The sequence below is a fragment of the Antrostomus carolinensis genome, unplaced genomic scaffold (genome assembly GCF_000700745.2).
Source record: "Antrostomus carolinensis isolate BGI_N321 unplaced genomic scaffold, ASM70074v2 scaffold14768, whole genome shotgun sequence".
Lineage (NCBI taxonomy): Eukaryota > Metazoa > Chordata > Aves > Caprimulgiformes > Caprimulgidae > Antrostomus > Antrostomus carolinensis.
The window spans coordinates 1-20,914 of NW_010333785.1; the positions used below are offsets into that span (position 1 = coordinate 1).

The 20,914-nt window shown below is 40.7% G+C and overlaps 1 protein-coding gene across 1 annotated transcript; it reads left to right on the forward strand.

Moving 5' to 3' along the window:
• Positions 1-2,349: 2,349 nt before the first annotated feature.
• LOC104519527 (very-long-chain 3-oxoacyl-CoA reductase) lies at positions 2,350-17,281 on the forward strand. Its single transcript, XM_029086484.1, has 6 exons — positions 2,350-2,463; positions 2,662-2,702; positions 3,379-3,460; positions 8,881-8,946; positions 16,814-16,963; positions 17,177-17,281. Exons 1-6 carry the CDS (start codon positions 2,350-2,352, stop codon positions 17,279-17,281), a joined length of 558 nt encoding a protein of 185 aa, XP_028942317.1.
• The last annotated feature ends 3,633 nt before the right edge of the window (positions 17,282-20,914 follow it).

The following is a 20,914-nucleotide window of genomic DNA, read 5'->3' on the forward strand; positions in this document are numbered from 1 at the left end:
CCTTCCAACCCAAACCAGTCTGGGATTTGAAGACAAACAGAGAAGCAGAGCAGACTTTACATACGCTTCGCATCCAGGTCTGTAAGGAGAAACCACAACCGCATCTTGGTGCGTCTGTAACTTTTTACTTGTAATAAACATAGCGGCATTAGATGAATGTCACTTCTGGTAATGGCATTTAGATTCTCTGCTGTGGCTCCTCTCCCGTGCTCTGAACACTTAAAGTAACAATTAATGATCTTCAGCTTCTTATTCCACTTAAATGAGCAGTTCCTCTGTAAATTTTCAGGCTACCATCTTACGGTGGAAGACTCATAGAACTGAAAATCAAGGCTTGGGAAACAACAACAACAACAACAACAACAAAAAACCCCACCATAACCACCACCACCAAAACTCACTTGACTGTTTCTAGACAAATATCCAACTATGGTATTTATTGCCAGGGAAGTAGCAAGTGCATAATTACATTACAGAGGAAGCTTGCTCTTTCCACTTGGCGTGCAGCTGGAGCAGGCGCTGGTTGCCACAGCAACAGGGAGATGGCTAAATATAGCATCCTCGGTGCTGGACCGCTTAAGGTAGAATGATGGGGAGGTGTGAGGGTGTGGGCCTGGCTCTCTTGGGCCTGACTCTCTTCATCTTGACTAACTTTTAACAAAAAATTTTCTCAAGTGCACAGTTGACTTGGATAGAGCCCTAATTTCCTTTTGCTGCACTGATGCTCATGTAGTTCTTCAGATCCCTCCCTGAACATCACTTCTTCTACAATTCCTTTAAGAAGCAAAATTGGAGTTGGAGTAATTGGAAGTGTTTCCCCCTCCACGCACGCTTCTCAGTTTCCTTTTATCTGATGGTTTTAAGTTATGAGCTTTTCAGGCTAGGACTGTTTTCTTGATAAAGAGAAAAGAAAATAAAAATACAAACCCACAAAACCCACAGTGGCATTGACTGCTTCAAAGAGACCAACACACGGAGCTTCTGCAAGGAGCTGCTATTAATTTGTTGTGTTTCCAAGAGGGTTTTCTTCACTGAGTCACACCATTAATTCACTGTACCTACATGATGGTCACTACTGCTGGAAAGTTGCAGTCTGGCCAAACGCTGCTTTTACAGCCTGAATGCCAAGCTCTCTTCTCAAGCTTCCATTTGTTTCATGGCTCATGATTATCCATATAAATAATTCCTCTTTTTTGAATCCTCTGAAGCTTTTGTCCTCAATGAAGTTTTGTGGCAAGTACTCTCGTAGTCTGAATATGGAAAGAGCACTTCCTTTTATCACATCTAAATTTTAGTCTTTCATTTAGATAAATGTCATCTTTCTTTTGTGTTCTGAGAGGGTAAATCACGATCTTGATCTTTGTCATTCATTAGTCTCTATACTATTATCATGGCTGCTCTTAATGGTCTCTTAAATAGCTAAAGAGAACCAATCTTTTCACCTCATCAGTGCATCAGGGTTGGGTTTTTTTTAATCCCTTTCTCCTTTCTTAAATCATCAGGTTCTTGATATTTCTCTCCTATATTTGGAGGGATAAAAGTGTTCCATAGACTGTAGTACAAGATTTCAGTGGTGGATCTGTCCCTGCCATTCCCACCATCCTGTTCTTTGGCTGGTTTTGGTGACTTCTGCACAAAAGAGAACTCCTTGTGGACTTTGTTCAGGTTTTCCAGGGAGCAGAGAGTTGATTTAGGAGTCTTGCAAGGTTTGTGATTAATTCACATTATTTTCTTTAGGATGCATTGTTGGTTTTGTTAATATTGATTTTTTCATCTGCCATCTTGTAGTCTGTTCACATAGCAGTCTGAGCTCTTCAAAAAGTTCCTTATAGTGTTCTCCAATCTGGTAATCTCTTAAAAACTGCATGACTACTCATTTCACTGCTAATCCCCATCTCAGCTCATGAATAAATATCACAAGCACCACCTGTCTCGATATGAAAAACTTCTGGTAGCCACTGTAAGCCTGTTGCTGTCATGAAAATTAATGATTAATTTGTGGTCTGATTTTCTCCATGCTACATATTTTAATCCACGTTACTGCTTTATTTCACCAACCAAGCCTTTGCAGATAACTCCTGACAAATGCAACGAACTTTGGCAAAGGTGTTTGAAATCCTGAATGACTGAAATGATTCTTTTCTGTCACATTAGCCATCTCATTTCTGGAGGTGAATCAATCACAGGTTCAATTCACGCTTGTATCGTGGCAGAAACCATGTTGCTTTGAATCTATTGTCATGATTTTCAGAGAGTTATCTTGTTTTAATTGTAAAGGGTCACTTGAGCTCAGCTGTTTGGTTTTGAGATGGCTGCTTAAATCGTGACAGCAGCAGCAGCATAGGGTATATGTGGATGAACAAATATGATGAGGAAGTGGTATGTGAATCTGCAGGAGCTGAGCTGTGTGATGCCTACCTGTGTGAATGTTCTCCCTCTGCACTAAGCATAGCATACTCAGAGGTACCTTCAGGTAAACTGGCTTGAATTTAAACTGGTTTGAATTTACTTCATGGTAAGAAGAAGCAGAGACACATCTTTCACTGTGTTGGACTGCCTGCTAGCACACTCTAACAGTGTACTTGCCCTAATTTGCCTGAAGCTTTTAAAACTTAATTCTTCTTTCCACCTAGCATTAAATCATGTGTCTGTTTTTTGTAGGTGAAACTAGTCACAGAAATAGCCATGCTCAAAATCAGTCGGTGGGTTGGGAAGTCCAGGAGTTGTGCTTTTCTGTCCTACCTGCACGTGCTTTAGAAGTGCTTGGCAGAGCAGGTGGAAGCTCATTTCAGACTGGTGCCCTTACCTAAATATTACTGTGGAATATTTTCAGTGTTACTGTAAGACAGCTGTAAAATAACTCTTATTTTCTGTATTCATTCCCTGAATATCTTCCATACTATACATCAACATTTCTGTATTTGAGCAGTAGATTCAGATACTTCCCATCTTGAAGATCCATCATGAAATAACGTTTTAGGAGATGAAAGAGATTATCAAAGTGTAATATATAACACACTTGTGTTGCCATTTCTGCCACCTTAGCTCGAGATTTAGAAGTTGTTTTTTGGACTTGTGCCAGCTATGCTCAATCAGTTCGGTGTAGTTTACCCCAGTGTGTGTGTATATACACGTGTGGAGCTTGAGTCTCTTGCTGTATTGACCTTGGAGTTGTTCCTGATTCGCACCAGCTGCCTGAATACTTATATTATGCTTAAAATCATATTATTAAATTTCAATTTAGGATTTGGATGGGGTTTTTAGACAGATTTTAATCTCAGTTGCATCCTAAAGGTTTTCTTTAGGCTTGCAGTAATTTCCTGAAACATGAAAGAAGTTTCCTTTATTTTATGATAATATATCTTCATTGCCTTTCAGATCAAAAGGGGTAATCCTGAATATCTCCTCAGCTGCTGGGATGTATCCAACTCCACTGCTGACTCTTTACTCTGCAACCAAGGTAAGTGTTCTTTTCCACAATGAAATCAAGACTCAAAACACAAGCCAAGGCTACAGGAATGAATGTTTTGGTGTCCATCTAGTGGTGCTTTCATGAACTAAAAGTACTGAGCTTCTAACTTAAATTTTTCCAGTAGTTGAAGCTGGAAGGTCGAGAGAAAGATGAGTGCAAGGGTTTCCTGGCATGGAAACGACTATTTTCTATATTTCATGATGCATTCTACTTTTACATGGAGAAGAATGCTCGTGTACCAAGCAAGCTCAGGGTGAGGTTGAGGAATTTAACACACTTTCTCAATTTGACTTTGAAACTTTTTTCCCTAATCTTGCTGAAGATGTGTATCTTCAATATATATGTGTGTGTATATATATTTATTTAAGTAAGACTCTTCTGGTGCTTGCTAGAAGCAAATTTTATCTTCATTTTTTATTAGTTGCTTTAAATTTAACATTTCAGGTAAGAGAAAGGATAGAGCTCTAGGGCCTTGCCATTGCCAACAGTCAACTTCCCTTGATCTGCTGACCATACATCTGCTAATGTAGCTCAGTATGTCATTTGATGTTCTTGCAGAGAGTGGATTATTGGCTTATCTTCTCCCTGGCAGCCACCATAAATTCCAGGTTCTTTGCAGCAGGGCTGCTACTCAACCAAAATTAAGGCATGGCGTTGTCCCACTCTGCATGCAGAGTGCTCTGTGCCAGTCAGGAAATCTCATGATCTTTAACAATAATCAAGTTTCATCAGGGTCTCTCTGGACTGAAGCTCTGTTGCGTCAGCTGCTCCATCTAATGTTGTCATCTGCAGATTTGCTGAGGGCGTGCTCTGTGTCATCCTCGAGGTTGCTGATAGGAGATACTGAAGAATATGGGCCTCTCCATTATCTGTAGGTTTCTCTGCCTGTTATCAGCCAGACATCAAGCTATTGATCATGGCCCTTTGCGCCTGGTGGTCCAGCCAATTTTCAGCCTGGCCAGCAGTTCGTCCTTTCAGCACATCTCTGCTCGACTTCCAAATGAGAGTGCTGCAGAAGATGGTGTCAAAAGCTTTACTGAAGATGTCTCTATGTATATACACACATAAATATATATTTTTATATCTATTAAAAATCTGTTTCCCTCATCTACAAAGCTAGTCCACTCTATTGTAGAAAGCAGTGTAGTTGCTCAAACATGATTTGCTGTTGGTAAATCTGTGTTGTGTCCAGTTCTGGAGCCCCCATCACAAGAGAGACATGGAGCAGCTAGAACAAGTCCAGAGGAGACCACCAGGATGATCTGAGGGCTGGAGCACCTCTCCTATGAGGACAGGCTGAGAGAGTTGGGGCTGTTCAGCCTGGAGAAGAGAAGGCTCCGGGGAGATCTTATAGCGGCCTCCCAGTACCTGAAGGGACGACAAGAAAGCTGGGGAGGGACTTTTCATAAGGGCAACTAATGACAAAACAAGGGGAAATAGGTTTAAACTGAAAGAGGGGAGGTTTAGATTAGATATTAGGAAGAAGTTCTTCACTGTGAGGGTGGTCAGACACTGGCCCAGGTTGCCCAGAGAAGCTGTGGCTGCTCCTCCCTGGGAGTGTTGAAGGCCAGGTTGGATGAGGCTCTGAGCAACCTGGTCTAGTGGAAGGTGTCCCTGCTGCTGGCAGGGGGGTTGGGACTGGGTGATCTTTAAGGTCCCTTCCAATCTAAACCATTCTGTGATTCTATGACTGTTGATGATCTATCTTCTTGTCCTTTATGTGCTTGGAAATGAATTCCAAGAGGAGGACTCCATGATCTTTCCACAAACTGAGTTAAAGCTGATGGGATCATTCTTGCCTTTTCAAGGAGGGGATAAGTTAACCCTCTTCCAGTTGTTAAAGACCTCCCTCAGTTTCCATAGTTTATCAGATATGGTAGGTAGCAGACTTGCACACATATGGACTAGTTCTTTCAGCTCTCTTAAATGAATCCATGGTGGCTTCATGGATTTGAATACATTGAGCTTCTCTGAGTAGTCCCAAAATTGTTGCTGCCTCTGCCCATCTCTTTGGTTAACCAAAGCTGGTGCGTGCAGAGGCGTGTGAGCAGGCTTTGGCTGTGCAAAGGCAAGAGAAGTGCTGAATGCCTTAACCTTTTTCTATCCTTCATCTCTAGGTTGTCTCCCTCACCCATCAACAGACCCCCATCTCTCTGAAATTCCTCTTGAAACCTCTAGGATCCTTTACCACTACCCTTACTGGCCTTTGCTAGTCTTTTCCTACCTTGGATTTTATTCCTAAATACCCATTAATTTTTTATGTTTCTCTTTTGTTACTTCTCCTTGTTTCTGTCTCTCATATGCTTATTTTTAGTTCATCAAGAAGCTCCACACTTAGACAAACGCTCCCTTTACTGAAATTTCCTGTTTGCTTCCACAATAGGCTGGATTATTTTACCAGTTCTTAAGTTACTACTGTAGATCTACATTTCATGTTCAGTTTATCTGCTCTGGTTTCAATTTGTGTCGCTGGGACAGTTTTGTCTTTCTGCAGCTGGTGTTATTTTTTTTTTCCAGAGATGCTTATAGGGGCTTCTAAAATATTCACCTAAAAAGTCTCCAGTTAACACCATAAAGACAGAATATGGGTACACGGTATGGAACTGAAATGTATGTGATAAAACTAAGTGCAAGAGACATTTACACTGGTATTAAAGCAGTATGACACTACAGATTGGTTTTTTTTTCAGGCACACCTGGTAAATACCTTAAATATTTCAAAGATTTCAGAGTCTTAAGCAGAACCTTGACAGGATGAAGAAACCTTCAGCAGTGTCGTTCATGTCAGAACAGACCTATGTTTCCTCTAGACTCTCAGTAATGTCTTCATATTTCCAGAAAGGAACTGCTGTATTTTATTCATAGTAAAGGAAGGGATATTGAAGTTTAGAAATCATGAAAACCTGAATTAGTTTTTAGCTGATAAAATTTGCTCTTCAAGTAGCTGTTTCCTGAGAGCACAGTTCTTTGTTTTTAATATGAAAGGTCACTTTGGTTGTGGCAGTGCCTTCAGCTTTACGGAATGGATTGAGTTTCTGATTTTAGTGATAATATGCTTTGGTTAGTCTTTTTTTTTTTTCAATAAGAATCTCAAATATTTTCTCCCCTCCCTGTAAGAAACTCCATTACAGGTGAAGTAATCTCCCTGTTCTCAGCACTGCTCGTCTCCTACTACAGCAAGATTAGTGAGCATGAAAGTGACTCCCCTAATGTAGCTATCGAAAGACTGTATCTGCAATTTCTAGGGGTTTTTTTTTTCTCCTCATCTATCTAGAGGGGGTTTAAAGCATAGTATCCTTCAGGTCTAAGTCAATGGCTTTGGCTAATTATCAAGAACAGAGGCAGTTCCAACTCTTTAACCTTCCCATGGAGAATTCCCTATTTCACAATGAAACGAGACACTTTTAAAGGCATCATGTTCCTATTTTTGACAGGCTTACCTATCTACCTGCATTAATATTAATGTTTTGTTTTCCCTGCCATGTCTTTAGTATTTGGGTTTGTAACTGGATAGCCAAGAATTTGGCTATCTAGTTTTTTATAACTAAAACTATAATTTTAGTTTCCTTAATATCTGTTTATTCAGGGGATGCTTAATTAACGTTCCTCAGACTGTTTTAAGCTAGAGGCTGCTGAAGGGCTTCAGGATTTGGAGGTAGAAAACCCTCCTTGTGTTGAGAGAAATTCTTCAAGAAGAAAAACTCCACAGTTTATTTGGATACTAGAAGTTGCTTTTCTTCTCATGTAAAATGAACATTCTCTTTATTGCAAGCTCTTTGCAACTCGTAGAGATGACAGTGTCTTTACACTGTCTCTTCATGTTTGGAGCAGAAACTGATTTCAGGACTCTTGTCGTGTAGAAATAGAAATTTGAATGATAAAAGCCCTTTGATTAACACAATATAGTTTTATATTTATTTTTCATAGATTATTGATATACTCTGTGCAGTTACCACACGTATATCTGGCAACTGTGTGCAGGGAGTGCACAAAATTATTTGCAGGTCTATGCAGGTGCCCTGTTGTTGCAATAGCATGACTAGCTCCCTTGAATCACAGCTTCTAGACCTGGCTTTCAGAGACTTGTTGGATACTGGATTTCATTAAGAACTTATACTTGGGAGAAAGGGAGAAGGAAAGAACAAGCAGACAGAAGATAAGCTTTTTTTTTTTTGGTTTAATGAGCCTCCTTCTAGCTTGTACATGCAACCTGAAGAATAAAAGGAGCTATCTGCTACACAGCAAAATCTAGTTTTCTTTCAGATCTTGTGTACGCTCAGAAAAGCGTCTATAGAAATAGCCTAGTAGCGTGGGAGTGTTTCTTTTGCTTCTTGTATAAGCTGAGTTCAGTAGGATGACCTTAACAGGAAAAACACGGGGCACTGCAAGCTTTAAGCACTGGTTTCAGTTGGGACTTCTATTAATCCAGTGGTGACACTGTCAGCAAAGGAAGGCTGTAAAGCAGGTGCAATACAGGAGCTTTGCTGTTTGTTTCGAAATGGATCTGCAGCAACTGCTTCTTAAAGACTTGAATTAATGTATTTAGTATGAATTTTAGCTTCAAGCATGGATAAGATAGTTTAGTTCCTTCAGTTGAAGGTACTCCATTCATCCTACTTGGCTGTATTGTTTCACTAGAACACAAAACCACAGCAGAACCTGGGATTTTGTCTCACTGGACTGCAGGAGGGAAAAGTGGAATGGTGGCTTAGAAGAACTCGAGGAGGGGGAATCTGTGCTGGTTTGAACTGCTGAGTAGCCTGGGGTTCTTGGGACAATGCTTTCTTGTTGTGGTTGTAGAGGCAGCTGTGTCAGATGTGAGGGCATCTTGAAAGCAGGTGCTAACATCCACCTTTTAAACCCTTTCGCTTCTTTCTTGCAACTTTTAGTCTTGTCATTTCTAAAACTTCCAGAAGTTTAGGAGACAATCTGTGGTAGTGGACTTCTTGACTAGGAAAAAGTGTCACTGTAGGGTGGTATTTCTTAAAAATGTAAAGGCAGAAGACAAAGTATTTAAACACTGTGCTTTAAAAACCTACTTAAATCACTTAAAAAAAAAAAAGGCTAAAGAGATGACATAAGTAATGGACAATGTGAAGATACAAAGTCTTATTTTCCTTTTTTTAACTAGGCTTTATGTAATGAATCTAGTTCCTTCTCAATTAAAAAGGGTTTTATTTGTTCAGATTGAGCCTCGCTCCTGTGAAAATGCTTTCTAAGCATAGGGCTTCTATTCAGATGGCTTTGCTCTAATAGGCAAAGTTTCTTTGAAAACCTCAGGGTTTTTTTTTACTTTGAAAAGAAGGAACTATAAATAGTAATTCAAATATGCTTACAGAAACCTGCAAACTACAGTTTCCATTTTAATGCTTAGCATGCTGCATATTTCCCTTCTTTTTTCTCTCTAGGCTTTTGTGGATTACTTCTCCCGAGGCCTCCATGCAGAATACAAGAGCAAGGGCATCATTGTGCAGGTGAGTAGTTTGTTCCATGCAAGTGTGGTTACCACAGCAACATTGGTGTCTTGGTAACAAAAGGGAATCAGCATATTCTCTTATTCATAAATATGTGACACAGATTAAGGATAAGGATTTCCTTTGATCCCATTAGCATTTTTTTTTTTAAGTTAACTCTTAACTTTTGAAGCAACAAAAACCACGGTTGTGTTTTTTGGGTTTGTGGGTTTTTTGTGGGTTTTTTAAGATGATAGTGGTAATTGAACTTTGAAGTATAAAATATTCCATAAAACTGTGTGCAACTCTGTAGAATACATCTTTATACAATTTAATGGATGGGAATGTACTTTTGGAGTCTAGTTGTACAGAGATTCAAATGGGCAACTGCTCAAAAGACTAGTACAGCAGCAGTCCCTTCCCTGCAGTCAGTGTATTAACCACTAGTGTATGTGTAGGAGCAAGAACAAACAAAAACCTCGGTTTAATTTAAATTAAATTAAAATCTTAAAAATAAGACTGCTTTAATTTGCTTTAGTACTGGGTTTCCATGTTACTAATGAGTCTTGCTTTCCCCCCCCATATTTTACCTTCCATGTTTTTGATTATTTTTGATGAGGCATAAAAGCAAATCAAGCCAGCTTTGGGTTTTGGGGGTTTTTTTTTTGAGAAGCCAGTCTCACAGCTTTATGGGATTTTGCTCTAATATCGCTCACTTCTCACATACTCTTTGTTTCAAAAACATATTTCCAGCTTTGGTTGCAAACACTGAGGTTTTTCATCACTTCTTACACCTGTTGCTCTCCACAGCAATACTCAGTTCAATAAAGGTGCTGTGAGATCTTACCTGTACTGTGAAGACAGTGCTGTTACCTTTTTTTAAATTCAGTTAGGAATCTTCTTACAAACAGAATTACCCTATGTCCGTGCTTGTCATTCCCCTGTTCTGTCTGGTGGTTCTCAAAACCATCTGAACTCCAAAAGCCCCATGAGGAGTAAGGCACAAAGTTGCCCACCTTGTTTTATTAAGTGTGAGAGCACAGCTTTTGTTACTGGCTAAAACCATAGAGAAGTTGTTACCAACTTAAGGCTCAGTTTCCTTTTTGACATGCTAGATCTTTAATTTTTTTCCCCTTTAAGCATACTTAGCAAAACAAGAACTTATCACCCGGAGATGTCCTGGAGTTTAGTATCCAGATGTCCAGTCCCAGATGTTTAGTAAAATGTCCCATCCCAGTTTCCGAGAGAGGTTTGTGTTAAGAAAAAAGACAATTGCTGGTTCTCTTTTTTCATGCAGTCACTGACCTTTTAAGGAGAACATCATTTAAACCTAGATTTAAACCTTATCCTAAACATCTTAAAGGATGCTGTTTATTTTGGAGACTGTTGGCAGTGGAGAAGAAGCTAGCAAAGGTAGTCCCTGAAAGCATTCTAGCTGCTGTTGTTACAGATCTTCTCCAGAACAGACTAGATAAGGTTAGTTTTACTCTGGTAAGAGGTTAGAACTTGCTGTGGAGCTGCCAGAGCATAACTTCTCAGAGTGCTCTGTACTGTGCCCTCACACCCTGGGATGTACCTGCAGCTAAGCCAGCGTGCAGCAGTGAAGGATGGCACTCTGAGCAGGTACACCTTCAGCACACAGGGTGGTTTGTGTGTGCTCTCAGTTCTTGAAACAAATTAAGCTGGAGCAACTTTTATTGTTTTATATCTCCTTGTTGTTTTCTCTTTTCACAGGGCTTTCCAAGTCTTTCCCTGGCTTCAACCCTAAACTGCCCAGCAATGGGTCAATTTTCACCACACTACAAGTTCCTTTTGCTTTTACCCTTCCATATTACTTCTATCTCCCCAGTGTGGTTGAAGTTGTATTACTTGCAGATTTAGTTTCCTGATCAGACAGCTGTTCTTCCAATCCATTTCATCTCCGTGCAGTGTGGCCCTCTTTTAATCTGTGGTCACAGGCCTCCAAATGAGGCTGAAGGAACTGGAAGAATATTTCTCTTTTCTACATCAATAATATGAACTTTTCTGGTAGGATTTAATGACTCTAAACTGGAAGAGGGGAGGTTTAGATTAGATATTAGGAAGAAATTGTTTGGTGTGAGGGTGGTGAGACAGTGTCCCAGGTTGCCCAGAGAAGCTGTGGCTGCTCCTCCCTGGAAGTGTTTGTGGCCAGGTTGGATGAGGCTTTGAGCAACCTGGTCTAGTGGAAGGTGTCCCCGCTGATGGATTGGGAGTTGGAACTGGATGAGCTTTAAGGTCCCTGCTAACCCAAACCACTCTGGGATTCTATGATTTCTTTCCTGCTCAAGCCTACCTACAAACTCTGAGGCACAGGCTCCTTCAACACACAGTTTTGCTGGCAATAGAGCCAAGTGTGACTTACTGGTTTGGGTTTTTTTGAGAGGAAAACGAGGAAGGAGTAGGTATTGCTCATTTATGACTGTGGAGTACCTATTGAAAAGGTAAATAACCTAGTAACTCATGCTGGCTAAAGGCATTAAACACACTATGAATGTAGATAGTATGGGAAATATTATAAATTATTTTTTTTAGCTTTTGGATATGGAAAAGCTAGAAAAAGGGTTTTCAGTGTCTTCCATTTTTAACACTATAAACAAATGAAGAATTAAATCTGGCATTCTATATCAACAATTATGTTTTCCTGTACAAAACAGGTTGTGGTAACCTGTCTTTTTGTAACTCCCATGTTGGCTAAGGCTGCTAAATTCCTGACAGCACTGCTTTTTTGCCCCTAAATGTAGACAGTGGATTGCTGTTCTGAGTTATGTGGGCCTGATGACCAATAGCTGTCACAGCTTCAATTTGTTATGCTAATTTTATTGCAGTCCATGTCCTTGTCATCTTGTTCCAGCCTAAGTCACTATAAACCACTAATGAATATTACAGGTACCTTTCTGTGAAGACTAGCTGATGTATCTTCTTCAGGACCTTTGGAAGACTGCATCTCCTTTAGATTCTTTGAAGTTCATCTCTCTGACCTTCAGAAATGTAGCACTTTTAATTCCAGACTTGCACTTCCAGCTGAGAACACCATTTAAACCAGTTAACTTTTACTATGCCAACACTTGCAGAGTATCACTGCCCAAAAAGCAGAAATACAGTCCAGGTGGTATTTTACCAATTTCAAGTTCAACCTAAGGTATATTAGTTCTGCTCAAGTGGATTGCCTTCTGTGTGTAAGCTTTAGTTTTGATAGTACTTAGTGCTTTTATTACAATGCAGACATCTTTAGATTAAAAATATGGTGTTTCTGGCTGACAAGCTTGTTTAATTTTACAGAAACAGCACAGTAATAGTGTAGGTTAAAATTCAGTGTGTGTTTACGTGAAGAGAAAAGGCAAAAAGAAAAGGAATGAGGAAGCAGATGTCAAGGACTTCTCTCAAGACTATTTGAAAAATCTCTCCCTGAAAGGTTTCTGCAGACTCTTCTGAAAATTTTGTTCTTTGAATATGTCTAAAAATACTGCTTGGTTCTTTACCTCTTTCTTTTACTCCCTTCTTAAAACTTCAGTCAGTATTGGCATTTTCCCTCTTTACTTCATTACTATCTGTAGTAAAAGTGGAGCAGTGAAAATCCCTCTTAACTTCATCGCTATCTGTAGTAAAAGTGGAGCAGTGAAAATCCCTCTTTACTTCATCACTATCTGTAGTAAAAGTGGAGCAGTGAAAACTTTAACTGCCTGTTTTCTTCTGCCATATCTACTATGTAAAATACTAGATCACAGAATCATGGAAGCGTTTGTTTGAAGGGATCTCTAGGAAGTTTTCTAGTCTAACCTCCTGCTTTCCTAGTGTTAGCAGTGGGATTGCTGCTAACACAAGATCACAGGCTAGTTGTGGCTTTCTCCAGCCACATCTTGAAAACCTCCAAGGGCAGGGATGCTGTGAGCAATGTGGACAGCGTGTTACAGAGTGTTGCACTGCTCTCCTAGGAAATGACTTCTTCCTTAGTGTCCATCTGAAAGTTCACAGCCCAAATTGACAGGTTTGCCTCTTGTTATTTTATCTGGCATTACCAAGAAGAGTTTAGTTCTCATCTTCATAACTGCCCTTGAAATAACTATAGGTAGGTGTTGGGTCACCCCCAGCCACCTTTTCACTGCACTGAACAAGCCCATGTCTCTCTCCAGCTATTCACAGAAGTGTGCTGTCACCAGACTAGTGGCATTGCCTTCCTCCAAGGCTTTTTAGCTTTGCTCTTTAGCTTTCTCCACAGGTCAGCTTTGGTTGCTGCAATTCTTCCATTTCCTCTGTATATCCCCCCACCCTCCTTTTCCTCCACAGAGAAATGGGAAGAGACTTCAGAAGCACTCAAGAGTTCAGGTCTTTTTAAAAAGTAAGGTGAAAGAGGTGGTAAAATTGTGTAAACAAGCTATTCTGACCTTTTGGAGCTTGTTTTCATGTGACTATAGCATAAGTAGTAGAAGAGATCAGTTCTTACATCCATATAACATTCAAGACCCCAATTCTGAGTGCCAACCAGTTTTAATAAGCATGAGAGCTGTAAGCACTAGTAAATGTTTTAGGAGAGCAAGAGACATTGTATTAACATAAGCTACTTTTAAGGCATGTTTTGAAACTGGAGAGCAGAATAGTCTTTCTCTGGATAAAGAGAAGGAATTTTCTATACAGTTCCCTCCCCGGGTAGTGTAGATTTGTATCTGCCTGAATACAAAATGCTAAAAGGCTTTAGGCAGTGAAAGTTTTCTTTTTCTTTTTATTATTTTTATTTTTTTAATCTGTCATGCTAGTTTTAGAAAGGGTTCATGAATGTGGGGAGGAAGAAGAAGGGAAAGCTAATTTAATGGATTCAACAGTTCTCTTCAGAGCTGTTAAAATATGGCACAGTGAATGGGATTGATGGTAAACCTTATGTTTCTGAAATTAAATACCTGTCTCTTTTCTAGAGAGCATTTGGGAGGAAAAGAATTTGGAGTGTAAATCTATTGCTTCCATGTGCTTTGAAGTCTGTGGATCAATAGCTAACCACTAGTGCTACTGTGTGCTGGCTTTTTCGGGTATCCTCATGCACAATTGTTTGCCCCTTCATGCTATCCAGTGGCCAAACACCAAATTAGAGATTTCGTTTACAAATGTAATCTGAAAAATGGATGAGATTCACATTCTGGAGCTGAAACTAGGTACCTGTGCTGTTATGGTAACAGAATTAGGTGTTTTTATCTGAGCATTTGTAGCTTTTGGTGACTTTAAAGGTGATGGTAACCACTTACACTTCTGAAATTCAAGTCTCCATGTTTTTCCTCTCCATTTAAAAGTGGACTCATGCAGTATATTTATGAAAGTCCTATTTATAGAAAGAAGTGCATGGTTTTAATGTTCTAAGGTGAAGGAATGAGCAGATACACCAATGCTTCCTGTTGGTGGTGGTTGAATTCCTGTTGAAACCTGCACAGCCATGGTATGGGTAAATAGTCAATGAGAGTTCAGGTGGCCCATTCCTCCCTGTGCTCTGCTTCTGAGCACGCGATAGTCAAGCTAATGTTTCTCAGGTCAAGCACACGTGGTCATTGTTCTTTGAGATTAACGTGGGGAATCACAGAATCAGAATCACAGAATGTTGGGGATTGGAAGGGACCTCAAAAGATCATGTAGTCCAATCCCTCTGCCAAAGCAGGAACCTAAATGAGATCACAGAGAAAGGCATCCAGGCGGGTCTTGAATGTCTCCAGAGAAGGAGACTCCACAACCTCCCTGGGCAGCCTGTTCCAATGCTCTGTCACCCTCACCGTGAAGCAGGTTTCCAAAGTGTACCTTACCCAAATATATTGAGTTTCAAGATGGTAATCTCATTTTGAGATCCATTAGTGAAGCATAAGTGGATGCTCACTTCTCAGGTACCTGCTGTAAGGCTACGTGAATCATAACGCTCTCTGCTGTCATGGGCAGTATTGAACCATCTGTGTGGAATCACTTGTGTAGCCACAGACAAACTGACAATGTTTTAGGAGGTCCTTGTCAAAGTGGTAAGGTTCCAACCTTTCACAGCTTGTGAGATCCGATATCTCAATATCTGATTGAGTGGCCATAGTCCAGGTAGTCCAGGGCTTTTTGATTACTTTTTTTTTTGAGGAGACTTAGGTTGAGGACAGGTTGAAAGCAATGCCAAAACCATGACGATGGGGAAATAAGGTCGCTTCCTAATGTGCAAGTAGACATGCATTTCCCTTTCCTTCTCCAGGAGCATGAACTGCAGATAGGTGGAATGTGGTTTTGAATCCCTCAGGTCTATGTCTATCTTGCCCCACCATGGATGTGCCTTTGTGGTACTGGTGTCCCTCTGTCAACCACGTACCCATGCTGCTTCTCTTGCTTTTTTCATTCTGCCAGGGCCAGGTAGTTCTGACACCCACCATCATTTTTTCTGTTTCTTTCAACCATTACCATAAAAGCCCATGAACTGCACTCTACTTCTTAATCCTTCCTTCTGACCTTGAGGTCTTCCACTCTGGTACTGATATCTCCTCCTTCCTCTGAACCCTCCTGTGGAGTTATAAGCTCAGCGTTCCAAGTCTCCAGACATTCCCTTTCCTTCTTCCTCCTGCCTTTGTGTTTCACTTATTGCAGCTCTTCAGTACTTGAAGAGTACTTGTAAGAAAGATGAAGACAGACTTTTTATCAGGGTATGTTGCAATAGGACAGGGGTGATGGTTTTAAACTAAAAGAGGGGAGATTTAGACTGTATGTAAGGAAGAAATTTTTTACGCTGAGGGTGGTGAAACCCTGGCCCAGGTTGCCCAGAGAGGTGGTAGAAGCCCCATCCCTGGAAACATTCCAGGTCAGGTTGGACGGGGCTCTGAGCAACCTGATCTGGTTGAAGATGTCCCTGCTTACTGCAGGGGGTTGGACTAGATAGCCTTGAAAGGTCCCTTCAACCCAAATCATTCAGTGATTCTCTCTGTATAGGTGCCAAACTGAGGAGCTGTTAGTCAAGAATAAAATCCCTTTCTTGGGTTCTGTGCATCCTTCCCAAGCAAACGTTGAGAGTTTACTACAGAGAAGCACCACTGCAGCATTTTCTGTTAAAAAGCTGGAATGAAGTTTTGCACTCACAAATTTTAAGAAAGGCTTTTCAGCCATAGGCTTGCAAGAGTAGTTTTCCTAGGGCCCCAACTGGCGACGCTGACTGTCAACAGACCACTAAGCTATCTATCCTTCACATTGCAAATGTGGCCCACAAGATTGTAGAATCATAGACTGGTTTGGATTGGAAGGGACCTTAAAGCTCATCCAGTTCCAACCCCCCTGCCATCAGCAGGGACACCTTCCACTAGACCAGGTTGCTCAAAGCCTCATCCAACCTGGCCTTGAACACTTCCAGGGAGGAGCAGCCACAACTTCCTTGGGCAACCTGTTCCAGTGTCTGACCACCCTCACAGCGAAGAACTTCTTCCTAATATCTCATCTAAACCTCCCCTCTTTCAGCTTAAACCCATTTCCCCTTGTTTTGTCATTAACTGCCCTTATGAAAAGTCCTTCCCCAGCTTTCTTGTAGCCCCTTCAGGTACTGGGAGGCCGCTGTAAGATCTCCCCGGAGCCTTCTCTTCTCCAGGCTGAAAGATACCGGATTAAAAATGTTTTTGATATTGTACGTTGTGATCTTATAATCGGAATCACAAAGAAAACTAGCTGAAGCTAGAATTCAGGATACAGGTTACCTAATTTCATAGAATCATAGAACAGTTTGGATTGTAAAGGACCTTAAAGATCATCTAGTTCCAACTCTCCTGCTCTGGACAGGGGCTGTCAACGAATTGATTTCTAATTTCTGATCATTTTAGTTCCTTGATTGATCTGTAAGTTAATCCGAATGCGTTCTTTGCTTAACATGACCTTTCTCACATTGCAGAGTGTTCTACCCTACTATGTGGCAACAAAAATGTCCAAAATCCGCAAGCCAACTTTTGATAAGCCCAGTCCTGAGAAGTACGTCAGAGCTGCCTTGGGCACGGTAGGCCTGCAGTCCCAGACTAACGGGTGCCTACCCCATGCACTCATGGTAAGTCACCTTGGAAAACCTAAGGATCTGGAATGTTCTTTGTATGAGTTTATCCTGGAAGAGGAGTGAAGAATAATTTTGAATGTGAAATGTTTTTGTTCTTTAACATGTAACTTGGTGATATTGGTGTGTGCTGGTAACTGTTAGATTTCACTTAGTACAAGCTATCAAATGCTGTGACTTCCCCTCCCCTTTTTGTTTTCTTTTTTATAGGGATGGGTCTTTTCCCTTCTGCCTACACCTACTGTCATTAATTTCCTCATGAAAACAAACAAACAAATACGGGCTCGTTATTTGAAAAAAATGAAGGAGAAGTAAGTTGGAGGCAATTTGATCTCAGAAGCCTGAGACTCCTGCAGGTTTCCATACCCACGCAGCAACATCTACTATCCACGCAGCAGCAGCAGCATCAAGTAGACCTAAAGTTTTCAACGTCTTCAATCGTAGGTGTACTTTCTAACAAGCAAAACAGTCTTGTTTTGAGGATACAAGTGAAACGAGACTGTTAATTTCTATATATTGATTTAAAAATAGGCTTTTTCTGTTTATAGATATTAGGAGGGGGAAATGCTTCGGACTAAAATTGCACTGTGCTTTAAGAAATGCTTAACAATGGACTTGATTAGACATTGCACTGTCGAGGAACAGCTTGGTGTTAGAGCGTCCATCACATCTGTGTATTATTCTGTGGGTGAAGGGCAGAAGAATATTCTCACATATTCCTGGAGAAGTGGGAAGGGAGCATATTGATTTAAAAAGGTAACTTAGTGCTATTCACAGAGTATAACTTTTTCTCATCTCAGGTTTTGGGTACTTGCAAGAATTCTGCATTGTCAGCCAGCTCATGAGTGCTTCCCTGCTTATGTGGTCCAGTGTGATTTTTGGTTATGAACTTGAGGGGAAATGGGCCAAAAACCAAAATGAGTGTAATTGCTCATCTATAAATATATACATAAAATAATATTGCAAAAAAAAAAGTATTTAAATTCTTGGTTCTTGGATATGGATTCTAACTTTTCAGTAATATGTAATAATCTTTACGATTTGTAATAACATTTTTAAAAGTTCAGTGCCTGCTCTTTGTAATAGGTGGTGATAACACAATGTAGATAAATGTCACAAGTTATGTGTTACGTGCTGGTTGCTACGTAAAAGATTATGGGCACTTTAAATGCAGAGCTTGAAATGAGTTACTCTCCTTGTTAGCAATGATGGTTAAATTCTTTCTGATATATATATATATATGTGTGTGTGTATATCTATATATCAGTCTGACTTTTTGGTGAGGCCCTTTGAAATGTAAATCCTGAATATTTGAGGATTTAAATGACTTGAAATTTAAAAATGACAACCAGTAAACTTCTTTAAATGTAGAATGTTTTAATTGTGTTTAAATTAAGTGATTTGTTTCATCGTTCTATTCCAAAACTGAGTGTTCCAGGGAGGCTGAAGTTACTCCACTCCAGGAGACAGGGATCACAGTATATGAGAATTTTGTATTTACCTACTGTTCAAATACAGATTTTGGCCTCTAACATTCCTTTTTTTATAAATATAAAGTGTACTGAAACTTAAAAGGCAAATCAAATTGCAAGCAGCTACTAATGTTTTCTGTGGTAACTTCCTCTGGTTGAAGAGTGAACGTTGTTTTCTGCCCTTGAAAGAATAATTTCAAGCTCTGATTTTGAAGTAAAATATGTTGTACTGGGAGATGATTTGGGGCTAACATTTCTGTACATTGAAAAAAACCTGAATACCGATGCAATGGTGCTGATCAAATCTGAGACGCAGATCCTATCCCATAGTTTTCTTAATTTTTTTTTTTTTTGGAACAGGGATGGTGAAGTCAATGGTATTAGTTTTATAAGAGCACATGCCTTGGTTTGCTCTGGATCTGATGTGGAAGCATTGGACTAAACTGTATGTTTTTGACTTTGTAAAACAAATAAAATGGAATTTACTCTGAATCTTTAGTGTGTTGGTTTTTTTCCTTAAAATATTTGCCTTTATGTTCAAGTGCCTGATTGTCCTTTATCATATATAATAACGCAGTGAAAATTACTGTACTTCTACATGCCAAAACCAAGGCTTTTATTTCTCTCTTTTTCCTGGCTGTTATCTATTTTACAGCACTGATATTTTAAAATCACTGGAACACAAACTGTTAATTAGAATTATTAATTAAACTATTAATAAGAAATAGTTATTTACAAATAACATTTTTATGACTATTGAAGGTGTTTGGAAAGACACGTCTGAGGGGAATAGTGCTGAAGCCACCGTGCCCTGGCAAGGCACATTCTGGTCACGGGGTTGTTGGAGCCTGTGGTGCAAGTGAGGTGCAGTTTTGGTTCCTGCTCTCGTGCTTCCTCAGAGGTCTTTTATTTTCCAGGCTGCAGCAAGGCATTGCTTCTTGTCCTGGTTTCACTAAGATAAAGTTATTTTTCTTCTTAGTAGTTAGAATAGGTGTGGTTTGGTTTCAGTGTGGGATTTGTTATGAGAAGAATGTTGATAAGGTGCTGATGTTGTTAGTTGCTGCTGGTCCAAGGTCGTCATGTTTGGGTAATTTGCAAGTGCAGAGGACTGGGAGGGTGGAAGCGTAGTGATGAGCAAACCCCAAATTAGCATTTGGATGTGCCAATGGGATATTCCATGTCATATCTTGTCATGTTCAGTATATTAACCAGGGTTGATCGGAAAGCTGGGGATCCTCTTGGAGATTGCTCAGGCTCTCGCTGTCCCGGGATTGTGGTTTCAGTTTTGGGACGGTCTCTGCTCAAGGATCGCTGGCTGGGGACAGGCTGGGTATTGATCAGCAGGTGGTGAGTAGTTGTGCTGTGCATCACTCATTCTCATATTCTATTATTATTATATTTCAATTAGTAAATTGTTTTTAAGTCAACCCATGACTTTTCTTAATCTTACCCTTCTGTTTCTCTGTGCTATTCCCTAGGAGGGAGGAGGGTGAGCGAGTGGCTGTGTTTGGCTGCCAGCTGCCACCACACTACTTCACCTAAATTGCCTTGACTTTGCTTTTGAGCATCTGTTCACCTCGGCTATGGAGATGGGGTGTATTCAGTACCTTCTGACGTTCTTTGAAATGCCCTGGGAGAAAATAGAGTGGGTTTTCTTGTGGTACTATGGTTGTGTTGTTGTACCTCTGCTCTGAAGATGATGTCGCTGATGTCATGGAAGAGCTGGAGTGAGTTTTCACTCCCTTTGAGTTTGAATGGGAAAATCAGGGTAGGAGTTGACTAACGTTCTCAGCCTTCTCTTCCCAGAGATCCATCGCTGCCAGTGGTGCAGACCCGTTCCTGAGAGCAGGCTTGCTTCTCAGTGAAGGTGACCACCAACCATCCCTGTGTCACAGCCATGAGTGGGTGGCCAGATGTCGAACAGCTGCTGTTCAGCTTCCTGTTTTGCCTGAGAATGGCACAGAACCTAGGGGAGGAGAAGCATCTCAGCAAAGCGTCTGCAGGTAACATCCATGATACTTCAAGTTGCCATGGCCTCAAGTTGCACCAGGGGAGGTTCAGATTGGATATCAGGAAAAAATTCCTCACTGAAAGGGTTCTCAGGCAGTGGAACGGGCTGACCAGGGAGGTGGTGGAGTCCCCATCCCTGGAGATGTTTAAAAGACGGGTAGATGAGGTGCTCAGAGATCTGGTTTAGTAGTGGACAGGTACAGTTGGATTTGATGATCTCAAAGGTCTTCTCCAGTTGAATGATTCTATATGAGGGGGCCAAGTGCTGGGGCGGGCCTGGGCTGGCACTGACCCCCTGTCATTCTGGCTTCCATCATTGCTTGTAACTTTACAAATCTATAGTGCTGCCTTCTGAACATGGAGAAACCCAGCTGGGATTGCTGCAGCGGGTTACAAACAGAACCACAGAACCACAGAATGTCAGGGATTCGAAGGGACCTGAAAGACCATCCAGTCCAATCCCCCT